This window comes from Lathyrus oleraceus, chromosome 7, assembly GCF_024323335.1.
Source record: "Lathyrus oleraceus cultivar Zhongwan6 chromosome 7, CAAS_Psat_ZW6_1.0, whole genome shotgun sequence".
Classification (NCBI taxonomy): Eukaryota; Viridiplantae; Streptophyta; class Magnoliopsida; order Fabales; family Fabaceae; genus Lathyrus; species Lathyrus oleraceus.
In genome coordinates this window covers 203,195,656-203,223,360 of record NC_066585.1, presented here as the reverse complement: position 1 = coordinate 203,223,360, position 27,705 = coordinate 203,195,656, and the positions used below count along the sequence as shown (strand labels likewise).

At 33.3% G+C, this 27,705-nt stretch overlaps 3 protein-coding genes across 4 annotated transcripts; 1 reads left to right on the top strand and 2 right to left on the bottom strand.

Moving 5' to 3' along the window:
* Positions 1–1,395: 1,395 nt before the first annotated feature.
* LOC127102931 (uncharacterized) lies at positions 1,396–1,857 on the bottom strand. The gene has a single exon (XM_051040247.1). The coding sequence runs from the start codon at positions 1,855–1,857 to the stop codon at positions 1,396–1,398; it is 462 nt and encodes a 153-aa protein (XP_050896204.1).
* A 5,613-nt stretch (positions 1,858–7,470) lies between these two features.
* LOC127100390 (pathogenesis-related genes transcriptional activator PTI5-like) lies at positions 7,471–8,191 on the bottom strand. Its single transcript, XM_051037540.1, has one exon. The coding sequence runs from the start codon at positions 8,003–8,005 to the stop codon at positions 7,556–7,558; it is 450 nt and encodes a 149-aa protein (XP_050893497.1). The 5' UTR covers positions 8,006–8,191; the 3' UTR covers positions 7,471–7,555.
* A 6,457-nt stretch (positions 8,192–14,648) lies between these two features.
* LOC127100389 (rac-like GTP-binding protein RAC13) lies at positions 14,649–16,548 on the top strand. 2 transcript variants are annotated; one of them, XM_051037539.1, is made up of 8 exons: positions 14,649–14,813; positions 14,903–15,025; positions 15,129–15,216; positions 15,419–15,528; positions 15,606–15,669; positions 15,902–15,966; positions 16,076–16,141; positions 16,232–16,548. In XM_051037539.1, exons 2-8 carry the CDS (start codon positions 14,927–14,929, stop codon positions 16,328–16,330), a joined length of 591 nt encoding a protein of 196 aa, XP_050893496.1. In that variant the 5' UTR covers positions 14,649–14,813; positions 14,903–14,926; the 3' UTR covers positions 16,331–16,548. The 2 variants fall into 2 exon arrangements, with proteins under 2 accessions (XP_050893496.1, XP_050893495.1); XM_051037538.1 differs by having other exon boundaries at positions 14,651–14,817.
* Positions 16,549–27,705: the final 11,157 nt, after the last annotated feature.

Below are 27,705 nucleotides of genomic sequence, written 5' to 3'. Positions count from 1 at the left end.
GGTTTGAGATAAATCTCCTTAGGAACTTGATTTTGCCCAGCAGTGACTGCAAACCTTTCTTTGTTGATGGCGCTTTCGCTTCCATGATGGCTTTGGTTTTATTCTGGTTTATTTCGACCCCTTTTTTATGGACCAAAAAACCTAAAAAATCCTCAACCTTCACACCAAAAGCACATTTTAGAGGGTTCATTTTTAAACCATATTTTCTCATTCGTTCAAAAGATATTCGAAGGTGTTTTATATGACTCTCCCCCGGAATAGACTTAATAACAATATCATCTATATAGATTTACATAAAAGTTTCTATGAAATCATGGAAGATCGAATTCATTGCCCTTTGGTAAGTTGCCCCTGCATTTTTCAAACAAAAAGGCATCACTACCCATTCGTAGGTACCTAAGGCTCCAGGGCAATGAAATGCCGTTTTGAGACATCTTCTTCAGCAATGAATATCTGATTGTACCCAGAATACCCGTCGAGCATGCTTAAATATTCATAACCTGCGGCAGAATCGACCAACATTTCCGCCACTGGCATCGAATACTCATCTTTTGGGGTTGCAGTATTCAAATCTCTAAAATCTATGCAAACCCTTAACGTACCATTCTTTTTTACAACTGACACAATGTTAGCTAACCATTCGACATACCTGGCAGTACGAATGAAGTTACAACGGAGAAGTCTTTCAACTTCCTCCTTGATTTTCGACAATATTGCTGGAGCAAATCATCTTGGATTTTGCTTCACCGGCTTCTTCCCAAGCTTGATCGGCAGTTTTAATTCGACCAACTCCCTACTTAAACCAGGCATTTTGTCATAGTCCCATGCGAAACAGTCTTTAAACTCTCTCAGCAACTGGACCACTTCGATCTTGAGTTGAGGATGAATGTTGGCACTGATGTAAGTTGGCCTTTTTATTACCCCCTCTCCCAAGTCTACTTCTTCGAGTGAATCTTGAGCCAGCATCTTAAAATTGGTTGCTAGCGGGTCCTTCTCGAAACCCAAAGACTTGTCATCGTAGATCACATCAGGCCTTTGATCTCGCTCTTCTTGACCTTCGCTAGGTGGTCTTGGGTCAAAATCTTTTCCAGGACCTTCTGGTGGAGAAACTTCACTGGCTTCGACAACCATGTTTTTTATTTTGGCCTCTAAGGCCAATTGCTGCTTGTTTTCGGCTATGTAGGTCGAAATCCTCTTTAACGCTGCAAACTCAATCATCATCACTGAATTCACTTCCCCACCCTGCGGGGTCAATTCCAGATACTCCTAAATATTTGAAGTTGTCTTCGCCCACTACCTCTCTGTCCCACCAGAAACCATAGTGGGGGTGGAGCGATAAGGAACAATAGGCGTTGTCATCAGGGATGAACGAAAACTCAGCTGAATAACAAGGGGTTATGTAGCTAAGTGCTTGTCGAATTGGCGCATGTCGACATGATTAATAGGGGTTTTGAAATATCCCTGATCCGTCTCTATATTTTCAACAATTCCATCTGGATGCCAAATTATAATCCTCTGGTTCATCGAAGACGGTACTGCTCTGACTCCATGAATCCATTCTCTTCCCAACAGCATGTTGTAGTTTGCCTTAGTTTCCACAATCATGAACATTGTGGGCCTAGTAACCGTTCCTATGGTTAATTCAACTTGGATAGCCCCCAGGGTGGAGCCTACTTTTCCTTCATAATTGGTCAACACCATATTATGAGGTTTGGCATCAGTGTCATATTTGCCAATTTTCGCCAACATGCGATGGGGCATCAGATTCACAGTCGCCCCATAATCTACCAGTATTTTGTTAACTGGGATGTTTTCGACTTTTCCGGTGATGAAAAGGGGTTTCAAATGGCTCTTCATGGTGTCACTGGGTCTTTAAAAAAAAGCATTTTGCTCTTCGACACAACCATTATTCATTATATAGTAACAAACCGGTTTGTGGGCGGCCATTTCCCTTTCGGTGATACTGTCATTATCATCAACTTCGGTGATCCGATCGAATTCTCTAGGCATCACGGATACCACTCCGACCAGAATGTCTAAGGAATCCTCCGAACCAGAGTCGAAGTTGTCAGTTAATAACTCGTCTTCGGCAGCCATCTGATTTTCTCCGGCCGTCTTATTTGAAATCTTGGAATCTCTTTTGGTGAGGCTAGGGCCATCCTTTTTCTTCACCATCACGTTGGTACTTGATTCAGCCTGGTTCATTTCGCCAGCTTCTCTTTTGGCTTATCTCCTTCTCTGCTCTCTTCTCCACTGGGAGTTCGTCATGGGATTCTGTCCTTTATAGTTTTTGAACACATGTGCGGTCCTTTTGTCGGATTGGAATTCCTGACGATAAGCTAACGATGAACCTCTTTCAACCTCAAACTTATGCCACTTGCCATGGCCACGTTTTCTCCCCTCAACCTGCTTGACCCACTCCCCTCTGACCCTTCGATGCTTGGTTTAAAGGTCATGGGTTGGATGTTTCGCCCAACTTGTTTGGTTTCATTCTTCACCATAGGGCGCCTAGGATCAGGATATCTTCTAGGGTCAAAGAACCTTTCTGGCTTACCCGCTTGATTATTATGGATGGCTTTATGGCCATTTTGGTGGTGCACTCTCCTAATCCCCTCTAGATTTTGAGCTTCCTTTTTGTCGAAGACAGCACTGCACTTGGGGCATAGCATTACCTCCGATTTCTTCTTTTGGCATCTTCGAAGGAAATCTGATAATGTTTCTTCTTCCTGAGGAAAGGCAACCTTATTGTATTCCTCTTGTTTGCCTTTATCATCGACTTCCATTGAAACTTCTCGAGATACCTCCACCATATTAACTTCCATGTGGATATCCTCCGTAATAGCCAGCTTTTAGAATTGTTTTTGAAGGCCGTCAGTAGCCTTATCCAGCTGAACAAAAGTATCAGTAGTCTCTTTAGTGATCATTACTAACTTTGACTCGAGGCTTCAACATTTTTATTCTTGATGTCCTTTGTACCCATTAAGGACAAACCATCATGAGGTGCCTGCTCTAAGTGCTCATGTATTTTAACCATGACAGGCTCATGGACGAAGTCTTCAGTAACTTCGGTCATACAGAAATCATCAGCAGTTTCAATGAAATTCACCTCCTCTAGCTCAGTATAATGAGCTTCAACAATTTGTAGAGGGTCGGAGTCGATTTTCATCTAGCTCCGTGGCTTATCACCAAACTTGAGTCTTCCCTCCTGGATTGCATTCTGCACCAGATCCATGAAAAGAAAACATTGAGACGTTTTATGACCCAAAAAACTATGGTATTTACAAAACCCTTGTTTCTTTCTTTGTTCTAAAGGAGGTACTTTAGCACCCGGAGGTACTATCATTTGACCATCTTTGACCAGTAAGTCGAAGATTTTATCACATTTTGTAACGTCGAAAGTATATGTTTTCTTAGGAAACCTGTCATTCTTTTCAGGTTCGACAGGGTTTCTCCCGTTTGAAGGGGCCAAAATTTTGCACGCATATGGTGACCCTTGTGTCAACTCAGCAAGATCGATCTCAGTATCGTCGAAGTCTGGAACTTCAAATCCTGAATCTTCATGATCTTTCCTAAAATTGACATAGGCTACCCTTTTACCTTTGTTTGTTCTAGCCTTTTCCTCTTTTAAACGTTCTACCTGTCGAACTCTATCAGTCAACTGGGCCATATCCCTTAGGTATTGAGTATCCAACTTCTTTCTAATCGAGTAATCAAGGCCCCCAACGGCCATTTCGACTAACTCATGCTCTGGCACTTGCGTAAAACACCTGGCTTTGAGTAGTCGAAATCTATTCAGGTAGTCGTCAATTGGCTTTGAGTAGGTTATACTCGTTTCTACTCTAAACTAATCCCAAAATATAAAAATTAATCCTAGCTAATGTCCTACATATATCGGATACCACGAGGAACTTGCTATCTGTTTCAAAATTCTCTAGTGATAATAATGTTATTTTTGAATTCCTATCTGAAAAATATTATATTAAATCTCAGGCTTCTAAACAAGTTCTTATTGAAGGAGTTCTAGATACTAGTGGCCTATGTTACTTCCCTCAACTATCCTGGGAGCTATCCAGCTCATACCGCTTGAATAACCACTTGAGTACTTAGAAGGGTATTCAAAATTATGTTGTTTCTGATTCTCATAAATTAAATAGTTGTAATACTAGCATTTTATGGCATCATAGTTTAGGACATGCCAATTTTAATTATGTTGCTCATATACTCAAGTTGTGTAACATCTTTAGTTCTAATAAACATAATTATTTCTTTTGCACTTCCTCTAATCTATGTAATCTAGATAAAGCTCATAGATTACACTCTCATTTAACTAATATTGTTTATCATAAAGCTTTGATTTTATTTACACTGATTTGTGGGGTCCATTTCCATCTCCATCTAGTTCTTATTATAGGTACTACATTACCTTTGTAGATGGGCATACCTGATACACATGACTATACTTTCTCAAATAAAAGTATGAAGCCCTACAAGCCTTTAAACTGTTTCATTTGTTTGTTCAAACATAATTTAGTGTAACCATAAAATTTGTGCAATCTGGATTTGGTGGAGAGTTTGAGTTTTTGACCACATTGCCACACACCTGAAATGTTATTCCCGAAATGCCACCCTCTGAATAAAATATCCCCAATTGCCACTATTTTTGTCCTATAGTGTCATATTTTTATACTTTTTTTTGCACCCTCCATCCTAGATGGTGGACACCCCAGAAAGGCAGTTGGGGTACGTCATCTGGGATGGAGTCCCTTTTTTTTTTCGTTTTTTAAATTCTGAAATTATTTTAATGATTAAAATTAATTTTTAGTATTAAATATTAATTAAAATATAATATTTAATATAATATTAATTATTTTTTTAATAAATTAAATAAATTATTATATAATATTTTTAATAAATAATTAATGCTAATTAAAAAATAATATTTAATATAATATTAATTAAAAAATATTTTAATAAATTAAATACATTGTTACATACTATTTTTAATAAATATTAAATATTAAATAAAAAATTAATATTTAATATAATATTAATTAAAAGATCTGCTCTTCTTCGACGAGTCAAAATCTGCTAACCCCACTTTTCGACCTGTCATGTGATTCGAGCAGCCTGAGTCGAGGAACTAGATCTTGGATTCGACATGGTCATATGCAACTGCAACCATAACCACCATATATTCAGAATCATCTGAATTTTGGCGTGCAAGGCTCACTTCTTCCTCATTGCCTTTCGTCGACCCCTTGTATTTATTGTACCAATAATTCTTAGCCACATGACCCTACTTTTCACAGTTATAGCACTGCACACCTTTTTTCTCTTTGTCTTTCTGATAGGAGTTTTCTCCTCCTCTTTTCGAGGATTCAGAAGTCATATCATCGACCTTGTGCTTTTGAGGGTTCAACCAAGACTTCTTACTCTAAGTCTTGTCTCCTTTGCCTTTGAACTTGTTGGAACCATCATGTTTCTTCCATGTCTGAGCCTGTAATGCTTGTATTGAATCTTGAACCCATTTCCTTTCGACAATCCTAATCTCATGCACCTCCAACGAATCAACCAAATCTTCTAGTTTCATGGTTTCAAGATTGTTGGGTTCTTGAATAGCTACGATAACGTAATCAAAGTGAGAGGTCAACGTACACACACTAGTAAAAACTTCGCGTTTAGTGACTGAATTAGAGACCAAAAAAGCTTTAAAATCGGTCACTATAACGTTTAGCAACCAATAAAGCGACTACAATTTTTGTAGTGACCGAAATCGAGACCGATTTAGCCACCATTTTTAGTGTGTTAAAGAAATTAAAGTTAAATGAAAATAATTTCCTCGTACAAGTATCAAACCCATGATACTTTGATTGTAGAGTACCCGCATTACCACTAGGACACATCATAACAATTGTTAATTTCATATTTAAACTGATATATATTATTAGAATATATTTAAATTATCATGATGTCACTTAAATTACATTTTTATTAAATTAATAAATTTATGTTTATCAATTTTTTTATATAAGTATATGTTTTATATGTTATAAAAATAAAAATGTGAAACTTTGACTAAAACTTTAAAATTAGGATGAACATAAAATATTTAAAAATAGAGAAAATTAGGAGGAAAATAGTAACTTAAAAAAGAAAACCATCAAAATTATTAGTGACCGAAATTTCAGTCACTGAATTTTTTTAATAAATTAATTTTGTATAAAAGTATATTTTGTGATTGAATATTATGGTCACAAAACTTCAGTCACTAATTCAGTGGCTAATTTTATTTGGTGACCGATTTAGCGATTTTAAAATTTTTATTAACATGATGTCAAAGTTTGGTGGCTAATTCGGTGACTAAAGTGACCGAAATTTTCTACTCACTAAATCGGTCATTAAAAGCGAATTTTCTAGTATTGACATTACCTTCTCAACTATCAACTTATTAGTTAGGGTTTCACCACAACCCTTCATGAGATGGACGAGATTTTTCACTTTCGACACATCCTGCAATCTTTTCATCTTCTCTCATCTGCATCAATTCATATTGTCGTCACAAAATTTGCAATTTGACGACTTTGACTTTCTCACCTTATTCATAGTACTTGAATAGAATATTGCATGCCTTCTTCGCTGATTCAGCATGAGAGATCTTGTCGAAATTCGTCAAATCTACCGTCGATTGAATACAATATGTGGCCTTGTAGTCTTTCTTCTTCTCCTCCTTGTGCGCGACTCTTTGAGTATCAGTTGCATTCTCAGCAAGCTCAGGGACGTCATTAGTAACTACTTCTTGGGTTTCATGAAAGTCGAACAAGGATTGCATCAGTTTTCTCCATCAAATCTAATTTTTGTCGTCAAAATTGGAAGAGAACTCAGAGTATCATTTGTGTCATCCATCTTTGCAGCAAATGTGATTAACAACCCACAATCCCGGAAACACGATCACTGACATGTGATTCTTGAAAACACAATAAAAAATCTAACCAAAATTTTAGATACCAATTTGTTAGTGCGTGAGACACTTTTGTGAGGAGAGAAAAGAGAGAGAATATGAAAATAAGAATTCTATTATTGAAGAATGATTGTGTTACAAACTTATTTACATATGCATGTATTTATATACAAAGTTACTTAACTAATAAGTAATAAACTAATCAACAAACCCTAAACCCTAATTGACTTTGGGCTTGAACCACACAAAACTTTGATTATATCTTTTTATATATATATATATATATATATATATATATATATATATATATATATATATATATATATATATATTTGAGTTGGTTTTCAGTTTTATTTAGATTAGAATTTTGATTAGTGTTCCAACCATCACATGAAAATCATTTAAAATGTTGAAACTGAATACTTATTAGCTAGTATCCTTGTCTTAAGGACCCCAACGGTGACATGATAAATTTGAAAAATAAGGAAAACAGCATATGACTAGATTGGAGATTATTGGTAGTTTTTAGTCTCTTATTTCACATTTCTTCACAAACATGCATGCACATGTAAAATCACATATATGACATACAAAGCTTTAAATTGAACAAGAGTTACTAGCACTTGACTCAGAGTTTTTATTGTTGATTTTCCCTGAGCTCAAACCATGCTTAGAGGTTGAACTCAGTTGCAGAGAAGCAGAAAACTCATGTGGAAAATTCAACAAGGCCTTAGAACCCCTCATTCTAAAAGCAGCTTTATCATAAGCAATTGCAGCTTCTTCAGCTGTTTCAAATGTACCAAGCCATGTCCTAGCTCCATTTCGCGCCGAGTCACGAATCTCCGCCGCATATTTCCCCCACGGTCGACGCCTTACGCCTCTGTATTTCTTCTTTTTAATGTCCTTGTTCTGGTCTAGGCCATTTTGGTGCCTTTGTTGCACCATTGTGTTGCTGAGTTCGTTGCCTTCTTTAAGAATTTGGTATATGACCATGTCTTGAGAATCGTTTTCATCGAGAGGTAACTCTGGTTGTGAGATTAAAGCCATGGAACATTGGGGACTTTTGAAGAAATATTGGAAGGTTGTGTTTTGTGGCACTAAACTTGAGTTTCTCTCAATATAATCATCGTTACAAAATATTGCACATGTTTATAGTGTGGTTTTCTTCCAATAATAATTAAGGTAGAGTCAAAATTGGCTCAACCCTCATTACAAGGACATGGAGTGAATAGTTTTGATTCTTCATAAACATTAATGCAAAAGCATGTTTCACATTTATGATAATTATTTTTCTGATAATACAGTACTTGATTGGAGAGTTTGAGATAGAATGAACTCTCCATTCGTAATTCGTGTCTATGCTAAATCAGTTAGGATGAAAATGACTTTATATATATATATATATATATATATATATATATATATATATATATATATATCGTTTAGATAAACAGTTTATTTACCTTTATAGTTTAAGTTTTTACCTACCAATTTAGTTTAGATGATAGTTTTTCTACACATTTCTAAAAGTTGGGTAGTATATTTCCAATCAATAATTTAATATTATTTGATTTTAACTTATTTAATTATCTATTAACTTGTTTAAAGTTGAGAGATTTTAAAGATAATTTGTTTTATGGATAACTCTACCAATTTTTGATAAGTAGAATTCTCATCAATTTAATATAAACACTTGTAAATTTCACAAGTTATTTATATTTTGTAAATAATAAAATAATATTATTTTTATTTTTGTTATAAATTATTTCCATAAAATATTTTATAAATTAAAAAACAAGCTAAAAACAAGTTGAGAAAGGGGTGAAATGGCAAATAAAAGTATAACTTGCAATTTATATATATATATATATATATATATATATATATATATATATATATATATATATATATATATATATATATATATATATATATATATATATATATTAATTGTGTGTATATATTTTTTAAATGAAAGCCTCTTATACTAAAAAGAGAAGTCATGGGAGTCCAAAAGTGGTCCATCAAAAAGAAAAAATTTATGAAAAAAAATAATTCAAACCTATTTTTTACAAAATCTTTTCTAATGTCCTTGAAAATGGGTTCAAAAATGCTGAAGGAATTATAAGTGAGACTCAAGTTGGCCCTATGATCAGCACATGAGTTTCCTTCTATATAAATGTGAGATATGAAAAGGTAATTATGTGTAAAATAAGAGATATTTTCAATCCAACGACGTTTGATTTGTCAAGGTACCAAAGAATTCCTATGAAAAGCTTGAACCACTTTTAACGAATCTATTTTGATATAAATTTTGGTCCAAGCTTTATTTTTAGCAAATTTCATTGCCAAAATGACAGTCAAAAACTCAGCAGTGAGGGAGAAAGACCAACGAACTTGATCTGTGAATGCAAGGAGGAAATAGCCAATGTTATTGAGAAAAATATTGTCCCAGATAGCTTGAAGGAGGTCTTGGTTGTAAGCGTCATCACAATTTCACTTTAGCCAACCGGGAGGAGGCGGGATCCAAATCACTTCCTTAATTTGAGGGGCTCTATGAGGTTTAGTCACTATGCCAAAAGCTTTAATGATTTTGAAATAATCCAAAGAAGGGGAGGAAATGGTTTTGGAGTTATTTCCAACTAAGAGAATCAGACCTTTGATTTTGTTGATAATGTGATGAATAGTTGGAACTTTATCTCTGAATCTTTTAGAATTTTTGGCTTCCCACAAATTGTAAAGGATGTAGGTAACAACGCCTTAAGGATTAGAGATCATTGCTTTGATATATTAGAGTGACAAAAGTCCCACCAATCAACAAGGGTCACTGGGGGACTAGAGATGTTGATGGACTTGTAAAACCAAAGCCATTTTTTTAGAGAAACCATAGTTGTAGAAAACGTGTTGAGTAGATTCTTGATGGTTCTGGCATAAACTACACCTGGAAGTGATGTGGAAGCCTTTATGGATCAACTTATCGTCTGTAGGAAGTTTGTCCATCATGAGCTTCTAGATGAACAAGGATTATGCAGGATGTATGTCCTTACACCAGATTGTTTTGGCCCAATCTAAAGGAATAAACATGGAAACAAATTGATATGCTTGCGTTATTGAAAGAACACGATAAAGCGAGTGAGGCCATATGATAATATCCTCATGATCATAGTTGACAAGCATTTCCTAGTAGATTCTTCTCTGTATAAATGGAAAAGGAGAGGTCCAATTATCAAGAGAAGACTAAATGCCACCAGAGATAAAGTTTGTAACCTTTGGATAAAGAGGGATGCCAAGATTCAAGAGCCTTTCCTGACTAGATCAAGAATGAGAGGGGTTCCACACCAATTATCCTGCCAGAATAAAATGGAAGAACCATTTCCCAAAGACCAAACAAATTGACTATTGATAGTAAACATAACACTTTTAATTGATGACCAAATTATTGAGAAGATGTGATAGTTGATTGTGCCATAATTCTTGAGAACTCTTCCTCTAAGGATAATAGCTCAATGATCAGTGCTAGAAGTCAGGTCCTAACTTAACTTTAACTTGGTTGCTTGATTAAGAATAGTGAGAGATCTTAAGCCTAGCCCTCCATGAAGAATAGGTCTGCACATGTTTTTCCAAGAGACTAAAACTAACTTTTTTTTGTTGATGGCACCACTCCATATAAAATTTCTAAAAGCAATCTCAATCTTTTTTAGAAGAGCAATTGGCCCAGAGAAACAAGTGATAATATGATTTAACATGCTCTAGATAACAACTTTGACTAATTGCATTCTACCACTCCATATGCGTGTTTATATTGATGATTCTTCATATTTAAGACATGTCCAACCATCCAAAGTTTTCCATTTTTTATTGCTCAAAGAACAATGAAACAGTAAATGAGTTAAAGTTTCCTCTCCCTGGTGGTAGAAGACACACATTACATCTCTACTATTATAAATAATCCTTCTTCTTGCCAGCTGAGATTTGCTAGGTAGCTTGTCTTGTATCAGTTTCCATCATAAAAGCTTAACTTTATGTGTAACATTTGTTTGCCAAAGATCTTTGATTATAGAAAGTTCCCCTTCACCTAGCCAATCTCCTTGATCTTCAATAGTTAATTTTTTTTCATCCTTGTAGAAAGACCTGACCGGAAATGATAAGTCTTGTTCTAAAATCCAGTCAAAACAACTAGGCTTCTCTTTAATTGGTCTTGCATTAGTTAGGTGGCTCCACAACTTTTCTCATTTTTGTAATGGTTTGGTACATTTCAAATAGTCGAAGAAGACTTATATGTACTTTTGGTAACTTATATAAATATTTTTTATTTTTTGATCCCCTATTATTAAATTCAGATTTTTGGTCCTTCAATTTTATTTCTCTTTGAACTTTTTTAGTTCTCCTTCAATTTTATTTCTCTTGGAATTTTTTGATTAATATTTTTCGAGATATCTTTCTTCCATTCTACGTATCTATCTTCCTCTTTGAGAGTTAGAATTTGGTTTAATGCTTGTAGCTCTTCAATCGACATTCTCTTCTTTACTAATTCAATGAAATAGTAGAGAATAAAGTGTTGGTGGAAGAGTCACAAGCATTGAACCTAATTCTAACACTAAAAAAGTGAGTGAGATACAGAAAATGAAAGGAAAAAAGATAGGAAAACAATGATCATTATAATTTGTTATTCTACTATAGCGTAATTTGTCAAATTATTAATTTCTATATCACATTGAAATGTTATATGTTTAGGAAGTAGTTAATGAAATAAGCATTCCACATTTGTTATGATAAACTCAAAAGATCATATCACCACGGTTGAAAGATAAAACTGTAGTGAAAAGTTGTGCGCTGAGCCTTTCATTACGGTTGGAAAGAAAAATTATGGTGAAAACTTGAGAAAACAACTAAAATGCAGGCCTGAGAATCGAACCTCTGACCTAAAACTTTTACTACAGTTATCACTAAAAAACCATGGTGATAAGTAAAATACTATAGTGTTTTTTCCACAGATTCATGTTTGTGGTGGTAAAGAGTGTACTTACTACCACACTCTACTTACCACGGTCCTCCACCCATGATAATATCCTTCATCTAACCATTGTTAAATGTACTTTCCGTAGTAGTGGTTCTTTAAGACAACCACAGTCGACGGAGTTTACCTTTTTGGACCGATAACACGTTCATGGAGGTTATCTTTACATGCTTTAAGGCCTGCTTGGTATTCTTCTTTTGGAATAGAGATTGTGATTTTGTCCCCTTGACGTACGAATAAGGGAGCTTAGATATTGGTACTTGGTATATGTTTGATATTACATTCAAAGCTTCCGCAAAAGACTTTGTTTGTTTAGTATGATTTTGCTTTAATGGAGTTGTTTTTTTGGATGTTGTCAAGGCAGGACCAAGGGATTTGAAAAGTTTCCATTAGTGAAAACCACCTATTATGACAGGGTTGTCAGTTGGTCTAGGAGCATAACGTTAACATTGATGAATAGTGGCCAAATGATAGAGAAGAGAGAATCCAAAGAGATATAGAGAGATAACATTTCTTCCCTTCTCCATACGAATTTGAACTGATGTCTTTATAAATGAGTCTCTTACTAATCACGTTAACATCCATTACTAATTACATTACATTAATCCATGCATAAATAATATGTTTTCATTTTTATATATATATATATATATATATATATATATATATATATATATATATATATATAGACTTTATTCTATATATACATATTAGAACTTATATATATTAGAGCCCTTAATGCATGGTTATGTATATGTAGTCATGTAATGTATATATAACCATGCATTAAAGACTCTAATATATATATAAGTTCTAATATGTATATATAGAATAAAGTCGGTCTAAAGGTAAGCTCTCATAACAGTGTATATATATATATATATATATATATATATATATATATATATATATATATATATATATATATATATATATATATATATATATATATATATATATATATATATATATATCAATTGAAAGATATAAATCATATAACAAGAATTTATCAAAACATTACTCACATTACCTTTTGTTGATATGATATCAAGACATATCTTTTATTTAATAGATATGTTTGTCACCCACTTCATTACAAATCTTATATCTCTACTATTTAAAATAGATTAATCTCTAACATCATCTTTAAATTCAACTAATGAGTTAAATTTTATACCTAATTTAAACTCATATTCTTTCTTTATCAAATCTCGTATGAACTTATCATATTTGAGAAGTCTTTCATTGTCGTTGTCATATGGGTCTGACTTGTCCAATTATTCATTTGCATAGTCACCGTCTTCATCTCCATATGACTTGGATTTAGAAGATTCCCCATCAGAAAACTTTATCTTCGAAGCAGATTTGTTGGCTTTTAACTTCTCTGAGGTACTCATGTCTTTATCTTGAACAGATGTGGAAACACTATCATGTTATGATGCATATGTATACAGTATTTGGTGTGGGTACTGATACCGGTACGGAATATAACATTTTTAAAAATAATTAAGATGTGAATACATTGATCAGAAATAAGAATTTTTTAAAATGTATGAATAAATAACTAAGTTGTTAAATTCATAATAAAGCATCACTGTAAAAAATTCAAAAAATCAAAATTAATGTTAAGATACAATAACAAAAAAATTAAAATACATAAATATACTATATTGACATTTAAGAAAATAATAAATTTCATTCAAAATTGAATAATAAAAATAAATAAAACACCATGAATATGGTACAAATATCTAGTACGTATATACTTTGCCATTTTAAAAGTACCATACTTATCATATAAAATTGATTTTGAAATTGATTTTTTTAAAGAAAATAAAAATTTGATTTTAAAGAAATCGGTTTTAAATTGTTTTTTTTTTAAATTGATTTTTTTGTGAGAAACCGGTTTTAAACTGAACCGATCCACTTATAAACCAGGTTTTAAAAAAATAAATTGGTTTTATGAAAACAGTTTTAAAATCCAAACAAAATCATACATATGGTTGAATTTATTTTGATTTATGATCCATGCACACCCCTAACCACCAGCCGTTGAAGAAACAAAAAGAAGTCACGAGGGTGAAAAATAAAGAAGTGGGGTGCCATTAGAAAGAGGCAGGGGATGCAAGTAGCATGGGCCCAAACCAAATTTAGGTTTCAAAAAGCCCAAATAATCCTCAAAAGCTTCTTTCACATTATCAATTACTTACACAATACTAATTGCTTTTCTTAAGTAAGGACATAATGTTCCTATGGTCAAAGACTGTACGATGAACAGAAATTAAGATAAAATACACAAATTAAACTAAATCATGATAACTTTGTAAGTAGCAACTCTCTTCAATACATAAAAAAAAACATTGCTTAGCAATATTTTCCATTGCTCTTTCTGTTTTGCTTATGTATGTGGAGTAAAAAACATTCATTTTTTTAGTACCTAGCTCCAATAAGAGTGGACCCAATGAAGGATAAAGAAATCAATGTATACTAGCTCAATCTGTTTAACCATAACCACCAACATACATAATTAGAAACAAAGACATACCCAACAAACATGTCACAACAAACTTATTTGACTTACTTTACATCACATCACACCTCAACAAAAAATAATCACTTTAATCTCATCATAGTGCATTAGCTAATTAAGCAAAATTCTTTGCTTTTCATCATTCATTACCTCCCTTCTCCTACACTTAACCAACTAACTAACACCACCACTATACCTACTTTCTTACCATATCTCCTTTTCTCCTTACACATTAAGAAAAGTAACACTTTTCTAGTGGAATCATTATATATTTTGATCAACTTCATGAGCCACAACAACAACTAAAAGTAGGTAATAGACTTGCTCTTACTCACCCTTTACTTTAACTTGTTTTATAAATATTGTTTTTAACAACTATAGTTTGTGTTCATTATAGTTAAGTAAAAGAACAAGAGAGAATATGAGTACAGCTAGGTTTATCAAATGTGTAACTGTTGGAGATGGTGCTGTTGGAAAGACATGCATGCTTATATCTTATACAAGCAATACTTTTCCCACAGTATGTTTCTTTTTTCTTGTTATGGATAGAAAGTTCAATATGTGATAGTAGTCATGATTGATGAATCTAACTTTTTTCTTGATATGTTTTCTCTATCATATAGGATTATGTTCCAACTGTGTTTGATAATTTCAGTGCTAATGTAGTTGTGGATGGTAGTACTGTTAATCTTGGTTTATGGGATACTGCAGGTTAGTTTTCAAAACCAAGTTTTGCGAGTTTTTTTTGTCTGTAGACGAAGTGGTATTAACCACTAGGAACTCAGATATACATCTGCCAGGGTTTGAATCCTGGTGATGGCTTACAACTATCAATATCGGCTTCTACCAGTTGAGTTAGGATTTGCGAACACTTTCTGAGGTTATTTATTGGTGTGATTTGTGTGGTTTGTAGGACAAGAAGATTACAATAGATTAAGGCCATTGAGTTATAGAGGAGCTGATGTGTTTTTGTTGTGTTTTTCTCTCATCAGTAAAGCAAGTTATGAGAACATTTCTAAAAAGGTTCTTGCCTCTATATCATCACTTCAGATTTCTATTGTTTTGTTACTTTAATAATAACATTTTCAGTTGAAAAACAGTGGATATCTGAGCTGAGACATTATGCACCAAATGTGCCTATTGTGCTGGTAGGAACAAAACTAGGTAAGCAAATTCCATCAAAGTAGAATTTCAATCACCATCATCATTTAACAGTAATGAAAATCATCTTTTTCTTCTTTGTCTTTTTTAGAACAAAATGACAAATAATATAATTGATATACCAACAACAAAGGTTACAACAAATTTGCACCTTCTTAAATTTTTTCTCAAGGATAAAACAAAGCTTTGTTTCTTTTGCTTGTGTATTACTCGACTCATTTTCAACCCGTCGCAGATTTGCGAGATGACAAGCAGTTTTTTCTTGATCATCAAGGAGCCACACAGATAACTTCTGCTAAGGCATGTCCTCAATAAATTAAATTATTCAAATGATGTCTATATGTGAAAGTTGAAACTGATTTTTTTCTTTGCATGTATAATGAATTTAATGAATGATTGTGGTGAATAGGGTGAAGAGTTAAAGAAAATGATTGGAGCAGTTTCTTACATTGAGTGCAGCTCTAAAACACAGCAGGTAAAATTGCATTGAAGCATTTGTATTTTGGATTTGATTATCTTTTTATGTCATATTTTGAAGTAAATATGGTTTTTGTTTTGGTTACAGAATGTGAAGGTAGTGTTTGATGCTGCTATAAAGATTGCATTGAGGCCACCAAAGCCAAAGAAGAAACCACGCAAGACAAGGACATGTACTTTCCTCTAGTATAGGGGGTGTGAAAATAAAAATAGCTACTCCATTTTATATATTCAGCTATGTTTTACCTAGTGGCCCAACATCATTTATATAACAGAATTAAAACCATGTGCTTCAATGTTTTGTTTGTGGTTCTAATGATATATAGAGAGAGAGAGAGAGAAATCTAAGGGGTTATGGATGATCTCAGTGAAAAATTATTAATTAATTTTCTTGTATTATGACTAGTTGCTCTTGTTTTTTTGTCATATTTTATTCTGAATTTAATAAGATAAGTGGAATAAATAATAATTGCAAACAAAATTAAATAGGTCTAGCATATAAAAATTCAAATTACAACAAACTTAGAATATAGACGTATAGCAGTGATATGGCCATTTGTGTGTCGAAGAAATCAAAATGAAATATCAGTCTACGAGAAGCTACTTTCAAGCCTGTCCAGAAGTTCTTCTAACTCTTCACCCAACTAAATACATGGAGGGAACAAATCCAACACTATAAATCAGTTTCTCCAGCAAGGGCATGGGATGGATAATTCCCCTTGAGGATGATCCAATGATAATCAACCTTTAAATTCATGATTGAAGTGTCAAAAGAGTCTTGGTAGATCCAGGAAGTTTGACCGACGTTTTTTACTAGGATACTTTTGAAGGTTTGAAGATAGATTCCAAGATCCTTCATCCCTTTAAGGGCTCATTAGTAAGTTTTTTGGGAGAGTAAGTGCAAATGTTAGGATACTTCACCATTCTGAAAACTTTTAGAAAATGGGGCAGCTCAAAAACTGTAAAGTAAGATATATGGTGGTAAATGCCTTATCCCCGTGCAATATCATCATTGGTCGGTCGACTTCCAACGCTTTGGATGCTGCATTATCAACTCTATATCTGACAAATGAAGTATCCCCTAAGCAACGAGCGAGTAGGGGTAGCAAAAGGTGACCAACAAATGGCGAGAATATGCTACAGTGACAGTTTAAAGCTAAGAAATAAGGCTAGTACATAGCTCTCCTGTTCATCTCACTCATGCAAAGTCAATTATATGGATTTGGACCCACAAGTTAACCCTTTGGAGGAGAGGAAGACACCTAAAGAGGAATTTAAGACCATTCAAATAGGCCCTAAAAGTCATCCGACTCAAAAATAGGAAGCATACTTACTAAAGAAGAGGAAGCTAATGTTAGACAAGTGACTTAAAATACAAGAAGATGGAGGGTGAATTGCGGTATTCAAAATTTATGATTAATTTTAAAGTTTTATTATTTAAGAGATAAATATTATAATCAAATCTCAAAAAGATTTAATAGGGGCAGGAGTAAGTCAATGTTCGTCTGAACCTGGATAATTCGCTTGTGCCATCTCTTTAACCCTTATCTTTTAATTTCTGATATTTACTTTACTGCTTTTATTTTTTGCTACTCTTTTTACTATGATCTTAAAATATACTAACATAATTTTCTTCTTAAGTAATAAATACTCTAAGTTAATCGTAAGTTTTGAATACCATAATTCACCCTCTCCTCTCTTTTGTTTGAAGTCACTTGTCCAACACTCCTCACACTTATTTAAGACTCCTAAGGGAGCACTACCCAAGAACCCATTAGATCATCTTGCATCATCTTAAGAATCTAAAGAGAGCACTAAGCTAAAACCCACCAGGCCCTCCTTGCATCTACTTAAGACTCCTAAGGGAGCACCAAGCAGGAATCCGTAGGACTTTCCTTGCTTTTACCCAAGACTCTTATGACTCCAACACAATATTTCCAACTCTTATTTGGCGGTGTCCTCAATACATTGCATAAGTTTTAATATAACAAATAAAATTAAAAAAAAAATCATTCAAAAACACCAGACATGAGCATAAAATATATTGATCAAAGAAGATAAAAATTGCAATTATGAAATCACCATGTAGCATGGAGTTGATTACGTAGACAAAAAAATAAAAGAAAATACAATTAGGAAATGAAATTCCTAAGTTTTAGGGGCAACCTCAAAAGGGTTTTTTCTAGAGGGTCTCCCTCTTCCACACTAGTTACCTCGGTAGGCACCCCCGTGCAGGGAAGACATGGTTTCAAGCTCATCTTCTAGGTTCTGATCGACCCTAAGGTCAGTTTCCTCTATGAGGCGACCATCCACCACCACCTTGAAACTATCCAACTCACTAAGGTCTAGTTAGAGGGTAAAGACATACAGCTTGGGATTTTTTCTTCTCAAACCCTTGATATCCAAAAATGAGACCTTCCATTATAACCTTCTCAAGGTTGGTCTTAAGTGTCTGAAAAATAAAAGTACACTCCTTCATTGCTTTCATGAGATAACTTACTTTGACTTCTGTTTCAGTGAGCTTGGCATGCTAGTTCTGGCAGCTAGTCTCCAAATGTTTATTTTCCCTTTAAGGGAGTCCCTTTATTGCTCCTTCTTTTTCAAGTCTTTTTCGAGAATATTTATCCTCTTGTTGGCCAAAGTCAACAGGGTTTGGTTGACATCTTAGTTTTCCTTCATCTTGTTTAACCCACCCCTCAGCTCATTCCGTTTCTCGCTTGATAAGCCTAAATCCTTGAACAGAGCCCGCCCAAGAACGACACTCCTAATCAGGTAAGTTCTGAGAAGTTGAAGTATATTTTGAGCCCCTAGTTATCAAATCTTTGGTCCTATAACTAGAATTCTTCCTCTCCTTGTGCATAGGAGGAATCCCCTTTTTGAGGCTTACCCCCTCTACAATCTATAGCGTTGCCACCTATAGATCAATCAAGGAGATAACATCGAAATCTATGGGTGATTTTCTAGATCCCACCTTGATTTTTTTCGCTAGAGACAATTTTGTGCCTTCTCTAGCAAGATTATGAGGTATGGTAGTAAAGGGAATAACTTTTACAAGTGTTCACTCAAATGGTATAAAACTACTCCAAAAAATAAATTTTCTCTCTCTCTCTCTCTCTCTCTCTCTCTCTCTCCCCATGTCAATCAATTTGTTCGGGTCATAACCTGTGATGGCAAGATGTTCATCGATCTAATAAATCGATATGACCCATTATCCTCAAATATAACTTCATGACAATGGGACATCCTCTAACTTGGATGAATTTTTCTTTCCAATTCTTATAATTGGGAGTATATGGGAAAATGATAGCTCGCTATGGGATAGTGCTCAAAGAAACCCATCCACTATGAGCCACAAATTTAGTCTCCTAAAAGAAAACGAGATCCCGACCAAAGGAATAATGTTGATACCCTTGAGAATCTTGAATCCTCAAGTGAAGGCCCAATTTTTTTGGTGTAGCTGAGAGATGGTGACATTGAGTGCTCGAAGAATATCAGACTCAAAGAAAGTAAAAGGGATTCCCACCCCAAAATTGTTAATGACCCCGACATAGAAATAAAAATACTCATTAGGTACTCTAAGAGGCCGCCACATGCAAACTTTTCTCTTCTAACACAAGACTTCATACCCACTAGGAAGGCATCCACCCAATTATGATCAAGACAAATCAATTCAAGACTCAGAACTTCATCGCTAAAAGAGCTGGGGGAGAATTGGAGAGCTCCATTATATATATATATATATATATATATATATATATATATATATATATATATATATATATATATATATATATATATATATATGTGTGTGTGTGTGTGTGTGTGTGTGTGTGTGTGTGTGTGTGTTTGTGTGTATGTGCGCATGCGTGTGTGTGTGTATGTCTGCGTGTGTGTTTTCTTTGAGTCTTAATATAATATTGTTTCCCAGGCTTCCATTCTGGTTATTCATACTTCAATTGGTTTAATTTCTTTTCCATCCTTATATTTTAAATCTTTCACTTTGACATTCAACTTACATCTTACTCTAACATTTTTTATGAGATATGTTATCAACGTGGTAAAGCAAAAGACTTAGGAAAAACATTAGCAACAACATTAATCAAAATATTATCTCAGTGAAACGTATTTACTTGGTATTACTATATGAGGATTTCAGCAAATGATGACACCTCTATGAATCCAAAATGATATTGTCTTCCTTCTTAGATATCATATAAACAACTACAATTGAGTATGTCATTTCAATAGAAGTGAAACGAACAAACTTAAACAAAGACAAGTAATACTTATTGGTTTTATAAGTGAAGTTCATAACCAAAGTACTTGCAAAATTATTAAACAACTTAATTGAATTTGGATGGGCCCAAATTATGTTTTTATAGTTTTAGAATCAACAACCAATATATAGCTATAAACATATGTATATTCAACCCATCATTTTATCATATGTTTTTATTTGATGATCTTAAACCACTGATAGACTATCTTAATATGTGATATGCATCATAAATTTGTTTGATTGTGGTTGCATATAGTATATTTTGTTTTCTTCAACATCTTCATAATGTTTCTTGAAAAGATCATATCATTTATCATCTCACAAACAAGCTTTAACTTAATATAAAAGGACACTATGATTTCAAGGAGAATGTATCTTTGTTGTTTCACTTTTTCATATATTGTTTATTATATACCACCAATTTCACAATCCAACATTCTATTTTTTCCATCTGATCGAATTTTGTAATAACAATATGAAATCATGATTTATCAGCTTGACCTCAAATTGTTTCCAACAACTCATCTCTTGAACTAAATTGTATAACAATTGAGAATTATAGGTGATATTCATTGCAATACACAACTCGGGGAACAATGTCCATTTTTGCATCGGAGGGAGAGTAGTCAGAAACATCCATATATATATATATATATATATATATATATATATATATATATATATATATATATATATATGACGATGCAAACCAATTTAATGACATAACTACTTCAGTGAACACTTATTTCAAATTTAGGATCTTAACTTGCATAGTGTGCATACTCGTATTCTACAATCTTAATTATACTAGTACATGTTATTTGACGTGACTAGATCGTAAATGCTAGTAATAAAAATGAAATTACGAAGGTGTTATTGTCACATTATATTTTCATTCACACGAAAATAATGTGTGTCGAGTCTATTGATAATATGATCGTCATTTGAAAACTATATTTCATAAATATTATATTTTTTGAAAGGGTTTGAAATGAATAAGAAAAAAAGGGATGAATATGATTTTCTAATTATGGGCACTCTGTACATTGGTATTGCTAAGATTCTAGAATCTGAACACTTAAAAAGCATGTTCCTTATTCTAGATTGGAAGAGATTTTTTTGTCAATTCTATAATCTCATTATTAAAAATCAAATCGTCACCTCCAAAGGATTAAAAACATTCATTTTATGGTAGACCGTTATAGATTTTTATCTCAACTTATTAAACATTTCTCCATTACGAACCTCATGCTTTGGGGGTTATAGACTATCATATTTTTTTGCATTTTTATTAAAATAAGTTTCGTGGGAAAATGTAAAAATAACTTTAATTGATTATTGGTTATGGAGAAAATGAGAGAGAATAATCTATAAAACAAGCTTCATTATCCCTGATCAAAGTACATCCACACGCCAATGAAGTATTAGTTGAAGACCCATTATTATAACACTTAATCGAATTGACAATATGAGATTGCCACAATATATCTTTGATTTGAAAAGATTTTGGGTATGTAGATTATCTTCTAATTTCTTAATAATAAAGAAGTAATCAATGGAAGAGGAAAATGTATTCTTAGTTAAGATATCTAAGTTGGAAGCTTGCAAAATAAGAATGTTAGTGGCAATCTTTCAATGGATTTTCTTGTTGTAGAATCTATATTAGTTTCTTAAAAACCATATGGTATGAAGAAGGTTGATAATGTCTAACTTGACCATCCTTTTTCCCATAGGGTTCCATGGTTTATTGCAAATATGCCAAATTTCCTAAACCTGGTTTAAGGGAAAACTAATGCCAAGTGAAGCAAAAATCTCGGTCCAAAACTTAACAATAAAAGGGCATTCAAAGAATACGCATAAATATGTTTCAATGTTGTTAAGCATAAGCAACATTGAGAAGGGATATTGGAATCTATACTCATCAAGTTCTAATCATTAGGCATCTTGTTATGCATAACTATCCATGCTAGAAAGAACTTTGAAGGATGAATGTCATTGCACCATATAACTTTGGCCAAATCAAGAGGAAAATGGTCTTTAGCTATGAAACTCTATATATTTCAAATAAATGTCCCTTGAGGTTGATTCTTTCTAAATAATCTTGTCTACTTTAGACTCCAGAGGAATAACTACAATATTCACAATTTCTACTGGTTTTGGGAACTGGATTAACAACTCAAGAATAAAGGCCATATATGATTATGGATGGATCTGACACCTTGAAATACACCAACACATGGTATTGGGTCTATTGGTAAGAGGAATAACACACTAACTATCTCTCAAAAAGTCTATTTTTGATCCATCACCAAGCAACCAAACTAAGTTCTCCAAGACTCTATGAAACTCATTACTAATACAACTCCACATGGAAGAGAAAATGTGATGTTTTGATTCCTTTATTATTTATATTGCATATATAGAGAATTATTGCCCAAGATTCCCTAGAATGATTAGGTCCAAACATAACTTCAAGATGGTTGCCTCATTCAGAGTCACCAATGATCTCAGACCCAAACCATCACTATCCAAAGGTTTGCATATTATCTTCCAAGCCAATGTGACCAATTTGAACTTAAGAACATCACCTAACCAAAGAAAGTTATTTATACACTTTTCAATATCTTTGATTGATGAAACAGGACAACAATAAAGAGTGATTGTGTGTATTAGCATTATTTGAATTAAAAACTTAACCAACCATGTTTTTCATACAAAATACAGAAGATTAGCCTTCTAATTAGCTAGTTTGTTTTTAACCTTGTATCCAATTGCTTGAAGGTTGATCACCTTAGATTTCCCTTTGAAAATAGGAGCACTAATATAAATGAGTGAGAAGAACCCAACTGTGAAACCTAATAAGTGAGAAATAAGTTCTGGTCTTCTATGCATGTCCAATAGTAGTTTCAAGGATACTAGCCCAATCCGCATACCTTTGGAATAAAACTTTATACCATATGGATGAAAACAACGACATGGACACTGACATTCATGTTTTTCTTCATTATCTTAATCACACCCTCATTGGTTAACTTTGAGATGTTTCTACTTAAAATTTCCTCAGAAACAGATAAGTGGAGGGGTGAAAGAGGATCATATTGCCTCAAACTTCTATAACAACCAATATAACCACACATTCCACCATTGATATATATATATATATATATATATATATATATATATAGAGAGAGAGAGAGAGAGAGAGAGATTGACTTGAGAATTCCATCAATCTAACTACACAAGATTTCATTGAAATTAAACAAAGACATTAAGTGTAAATGGAAAATTAAAGTTTCAAAGGACTTAGATATGTCCATCTTCAAAGCTAAGTTTCCACCATAAGACTTATTGTGCATAAGGATGGTTGCTTCGCAAGCCAAACAAAGACAAACTTTAATATTCTTGCCCTAAATAAATCCTCTTTTTTATTTTGAGATGATAAAATAAATGATGCTTGCTAGCCTATTAGCCAACACTTTAAAATAATTTTGAATTTAATGGTATGAATTTTTTCATTGTATTAGTAAGGGTTTTAGGAAAAAGGATCAAAGAATTGGCATTGTAGTTATGAGCCAAATTTCTCGTTGTCAAGAATTCCAATACTTATGTTGTAAAAGCGATGCTCGAAAAATAGAGTATAATCAGTTTATTGATAAACAAGAAAATCAAAAAGTAAAAGAAAAGAGAGAAGGAACATAAAGACAATTCAAAGTGGTTTAAAACTCTGTATTCTTGATTCAATTACACATTAGGGAACAATGTTTACAATTGAATCTCAACCACACCACTTTATCCTTCTATTAGGATTATGAGAAATAAGGACTAGTATGATATTTATATAAAAAAAATTTCCTAGATTTCAACTAACATACTAAATAATTGGCCCAACATACTGGCCAAATTTAACATGCTAACTTAAACAACAAGCTAACTAAGACATCGACTACGACATGCACATCTTCAAATACTATTAAACCATGAATTTGTCTCTGTCGAGGCTAGAGTTTGATCCAAATACCACAAATTTCCACCTTAGAGCAAACTCTACACCAACAAGGGAGCAAACTAACTTTGATCATGCAACTTTATCTACTACATACAGTGGAAGAAATTGCTACTTTGCATTGTCTTGGTAATTATATCAACAACATTATCACCCAACTTTGACCATGAAACTTTATCTACTACATACAGTGGAAGAAATTGCTAATTTTTTTTAAAAAATTAAGAATCTTTCAACTTTTGAATTTTTAAAAAATTTCATCCTTAGCTTTCTGAATGAATACCCATAACTTCCGTGGGTAATCATCAACTACGAATAGAAAGTATCTTGCAGCTGAGTGTGAAGGATTCTTGTAGGCCTCCAAAGATCAACATGGATATAATCCAGAGATCCATGTGTTATTTGTTTAACTTTGTTAAACTCCATCCTACAAGAATTACCAAATACACAAGGTTCACAAAAGTCCAATTTTTCGACCTTGTCACCACATAGCATATTTTTTTCGATAATTCGACCAGGTTTCTTTCACTGACATGGTCAAGTCACTTGTTCCATAACTCAGTCTTCAATTTAGGTTTTGTGGATGCCACATCTGCTGAACCACTTACAACCCCAACCTCAAGGGAATACAGGTCTTGCCTCTTGATGCCTTTCAAGACTTCCTTCGATCATTTCATTACCCTTAGGATACTTTGCTCTCCTTTGAAAACATATAATTTCTTTTCGAATTCACAAAGAGAAATCAAATTCATCTTAAGATCAAGTACATACCTGACATCCGTAAATAGCCTTATTGACTTATCATGGAGCTTGAATCTGAAAGATCCAATTCCTATAATTTTTCATGCTCTATTGTTTCCTAACAACATTGATCAACCATCTTGATAACATAATTCTTCAAACATATCTTGGTTTGGAGTCATGTGCCCAGTACAACATGGATCAATAATCCACTCCTTTCTAGAGTTACTGCTTGAAACTACCAGGACATCAGATGATTCATAATCATCTTGCACATTGGCTGCATTACCATTACCATTATCGTTACCACCATAATTATTCAGTCGATCAAGGCACACCTTTATTGTATGATCCTCCTTCTTATAATGATAACAACTAATAGCTTGAGCATTACCACCATAAGAATTATGTAGAACTTTACCCTTCTTGCTCTCATACCTACCACATGCCTTTGACAACTTTCCTTTACGGACAATCCTTCAACAATAGAAGATGGTTTATACACCTTCCTTTCATTCAGGTCCTTCAAGTACAAGGCTAATTTAACTTCTTCAAAGATCAGGAACTCTCTTCTATACAAGAGTATTTCTTTGAAGTGAGCACACTACTACAAATAACCCCATTTCACCTCAGACACGAAAGGGATATAACCTCGGTTACATAGGCGAGATAACAAAGGGAGACATGAAAATCTATAACTTTTCCCCTCAGTTTTGAATAACCGAGGGGAAAAGTGGCATTGGTCATGGGCTTGATCCCCCATAACTGCATTTTTTGGATTTTTGAAACTGTGTTACTTCTTACTCCGATTTTTAACAATAACCGAGGGGGTAAAGTCCTGTTTACAAAATTTTATTTTAACTTTTTTTTTGTTTTAATCTGCAAAGCATCACATTTTTTGACAAATTCCAAATCTTCATATCATCACCATTAACATCAGCAACACCAATAACTACAATAAAAACAAAATCAACAGAATCCTGAAACATTAAATTTCACCACCAACAACAACAATAACAATAAAATATATGGAATCTTTAAACATTAGATCTCGACAACAACAACAACAAAAGATAAACAAAATCAATACAATTGTTAAATACTAAATTTTAACAATAACAACAACAACAATATTAAACATTTTACTTGATACGACTACAAATAACATTAATAAGTCATTTTCATGTTTTTCTAACTAACAGTAAACATTATTAACAAGAATTACTAGAGAAAAGATTACGTTAAGAAACTAACCATGAAATATTTTCCTGCTTTTGCTTTCATTATCATTGTTTTCAATATGTTAAGTTTAAATTTCAGCACTTTGGATTCAAGATGGATAGTTGTGGTATTCACGTTTTGATTGGCTAGTGAGAGTTTCATGCGGAACACTAATGTTTTTTATGGATTGATGATTTGACAATGTCTTGACTATTATTACTTTATAAATGGACGACAAAGATTCGCTCCTTAATTATTTCATCAAATTTGTCATAAATAAATAAAAATATGCTACTTTACCCATCGATTTTCATCAAAACTGAGGTAATAGGTTATAACAAAATTAAAAGGTGATAAAATGTAGTTTTAGGATTCGAAGACGTGACCTCTAAATACTTTATCCCTCAGTTTTAAGCAAAACCGAGATAATAAGTCATAAAAAAATTTAAAATTAAAAGGTGATAAAATATAGTTATTGGGATTCAAAGACATATCCTCTAAATATTTTATTCATCGGTTTTCAGCAAAACTGAGGTAATATGTCATAAAAAAGTTTTAAAAATTAAAATATGCTAAAATGTAGTTGTTGGGATTTGAATGTGTGTCCTCTAAATACTTTACCCCTCAGTTTCCAGCTAAATCGAGGGAATATATAAATTTTTTTTTTAAAATAAATTAAAATGTGATGCTTCTATGGTTTACATCTCGATTTTTTGTTGGGTAAGGTGAAAGTTTCATCATAAAATGTATTATTTATAGTAGTGACATGATATCTTGGTAAAACACACGACAACAACAACACTTGATTATCATCATCAATCTTAACCTCGATATTCTCAAGATCAAGATTCAACTTGTTGAACATATCCAGTTGCTCAGCCAAGACTATGTCTTCACTCATCTTGAATGAATACATAACTTGCTTTAGGTAGAGACAATTGACCAAACATTTGGTCATATACGAACCCTCGAGTTTGCTCCACACACCCGCTGATGTCTTCTCCTTAAAGACTTATCGGAGAACCTTATCACCAAGACTTAATATGATGTCATTGTAGGCTTTCTCGATCGTCGTCATCTTCTCCTTCTCCGTTAGGGAAGCATCCATCTTCTCCGATTCTTTCAACACTTCTAACAAAACTTGTTGAAGCAACGCGGCTTTCATCTTCAAGCGCCACAAGCCGAAATCATTCACACCAGTGAATTTCTCAATCTCATATTTTGTTGACAACATCTTCTCATCCATGCTTATCACGCCAATTTGTTGTGAAAGCGATGCTAGGAAAATAGAGTATGATTGGTTTCTTGATTAACAAGA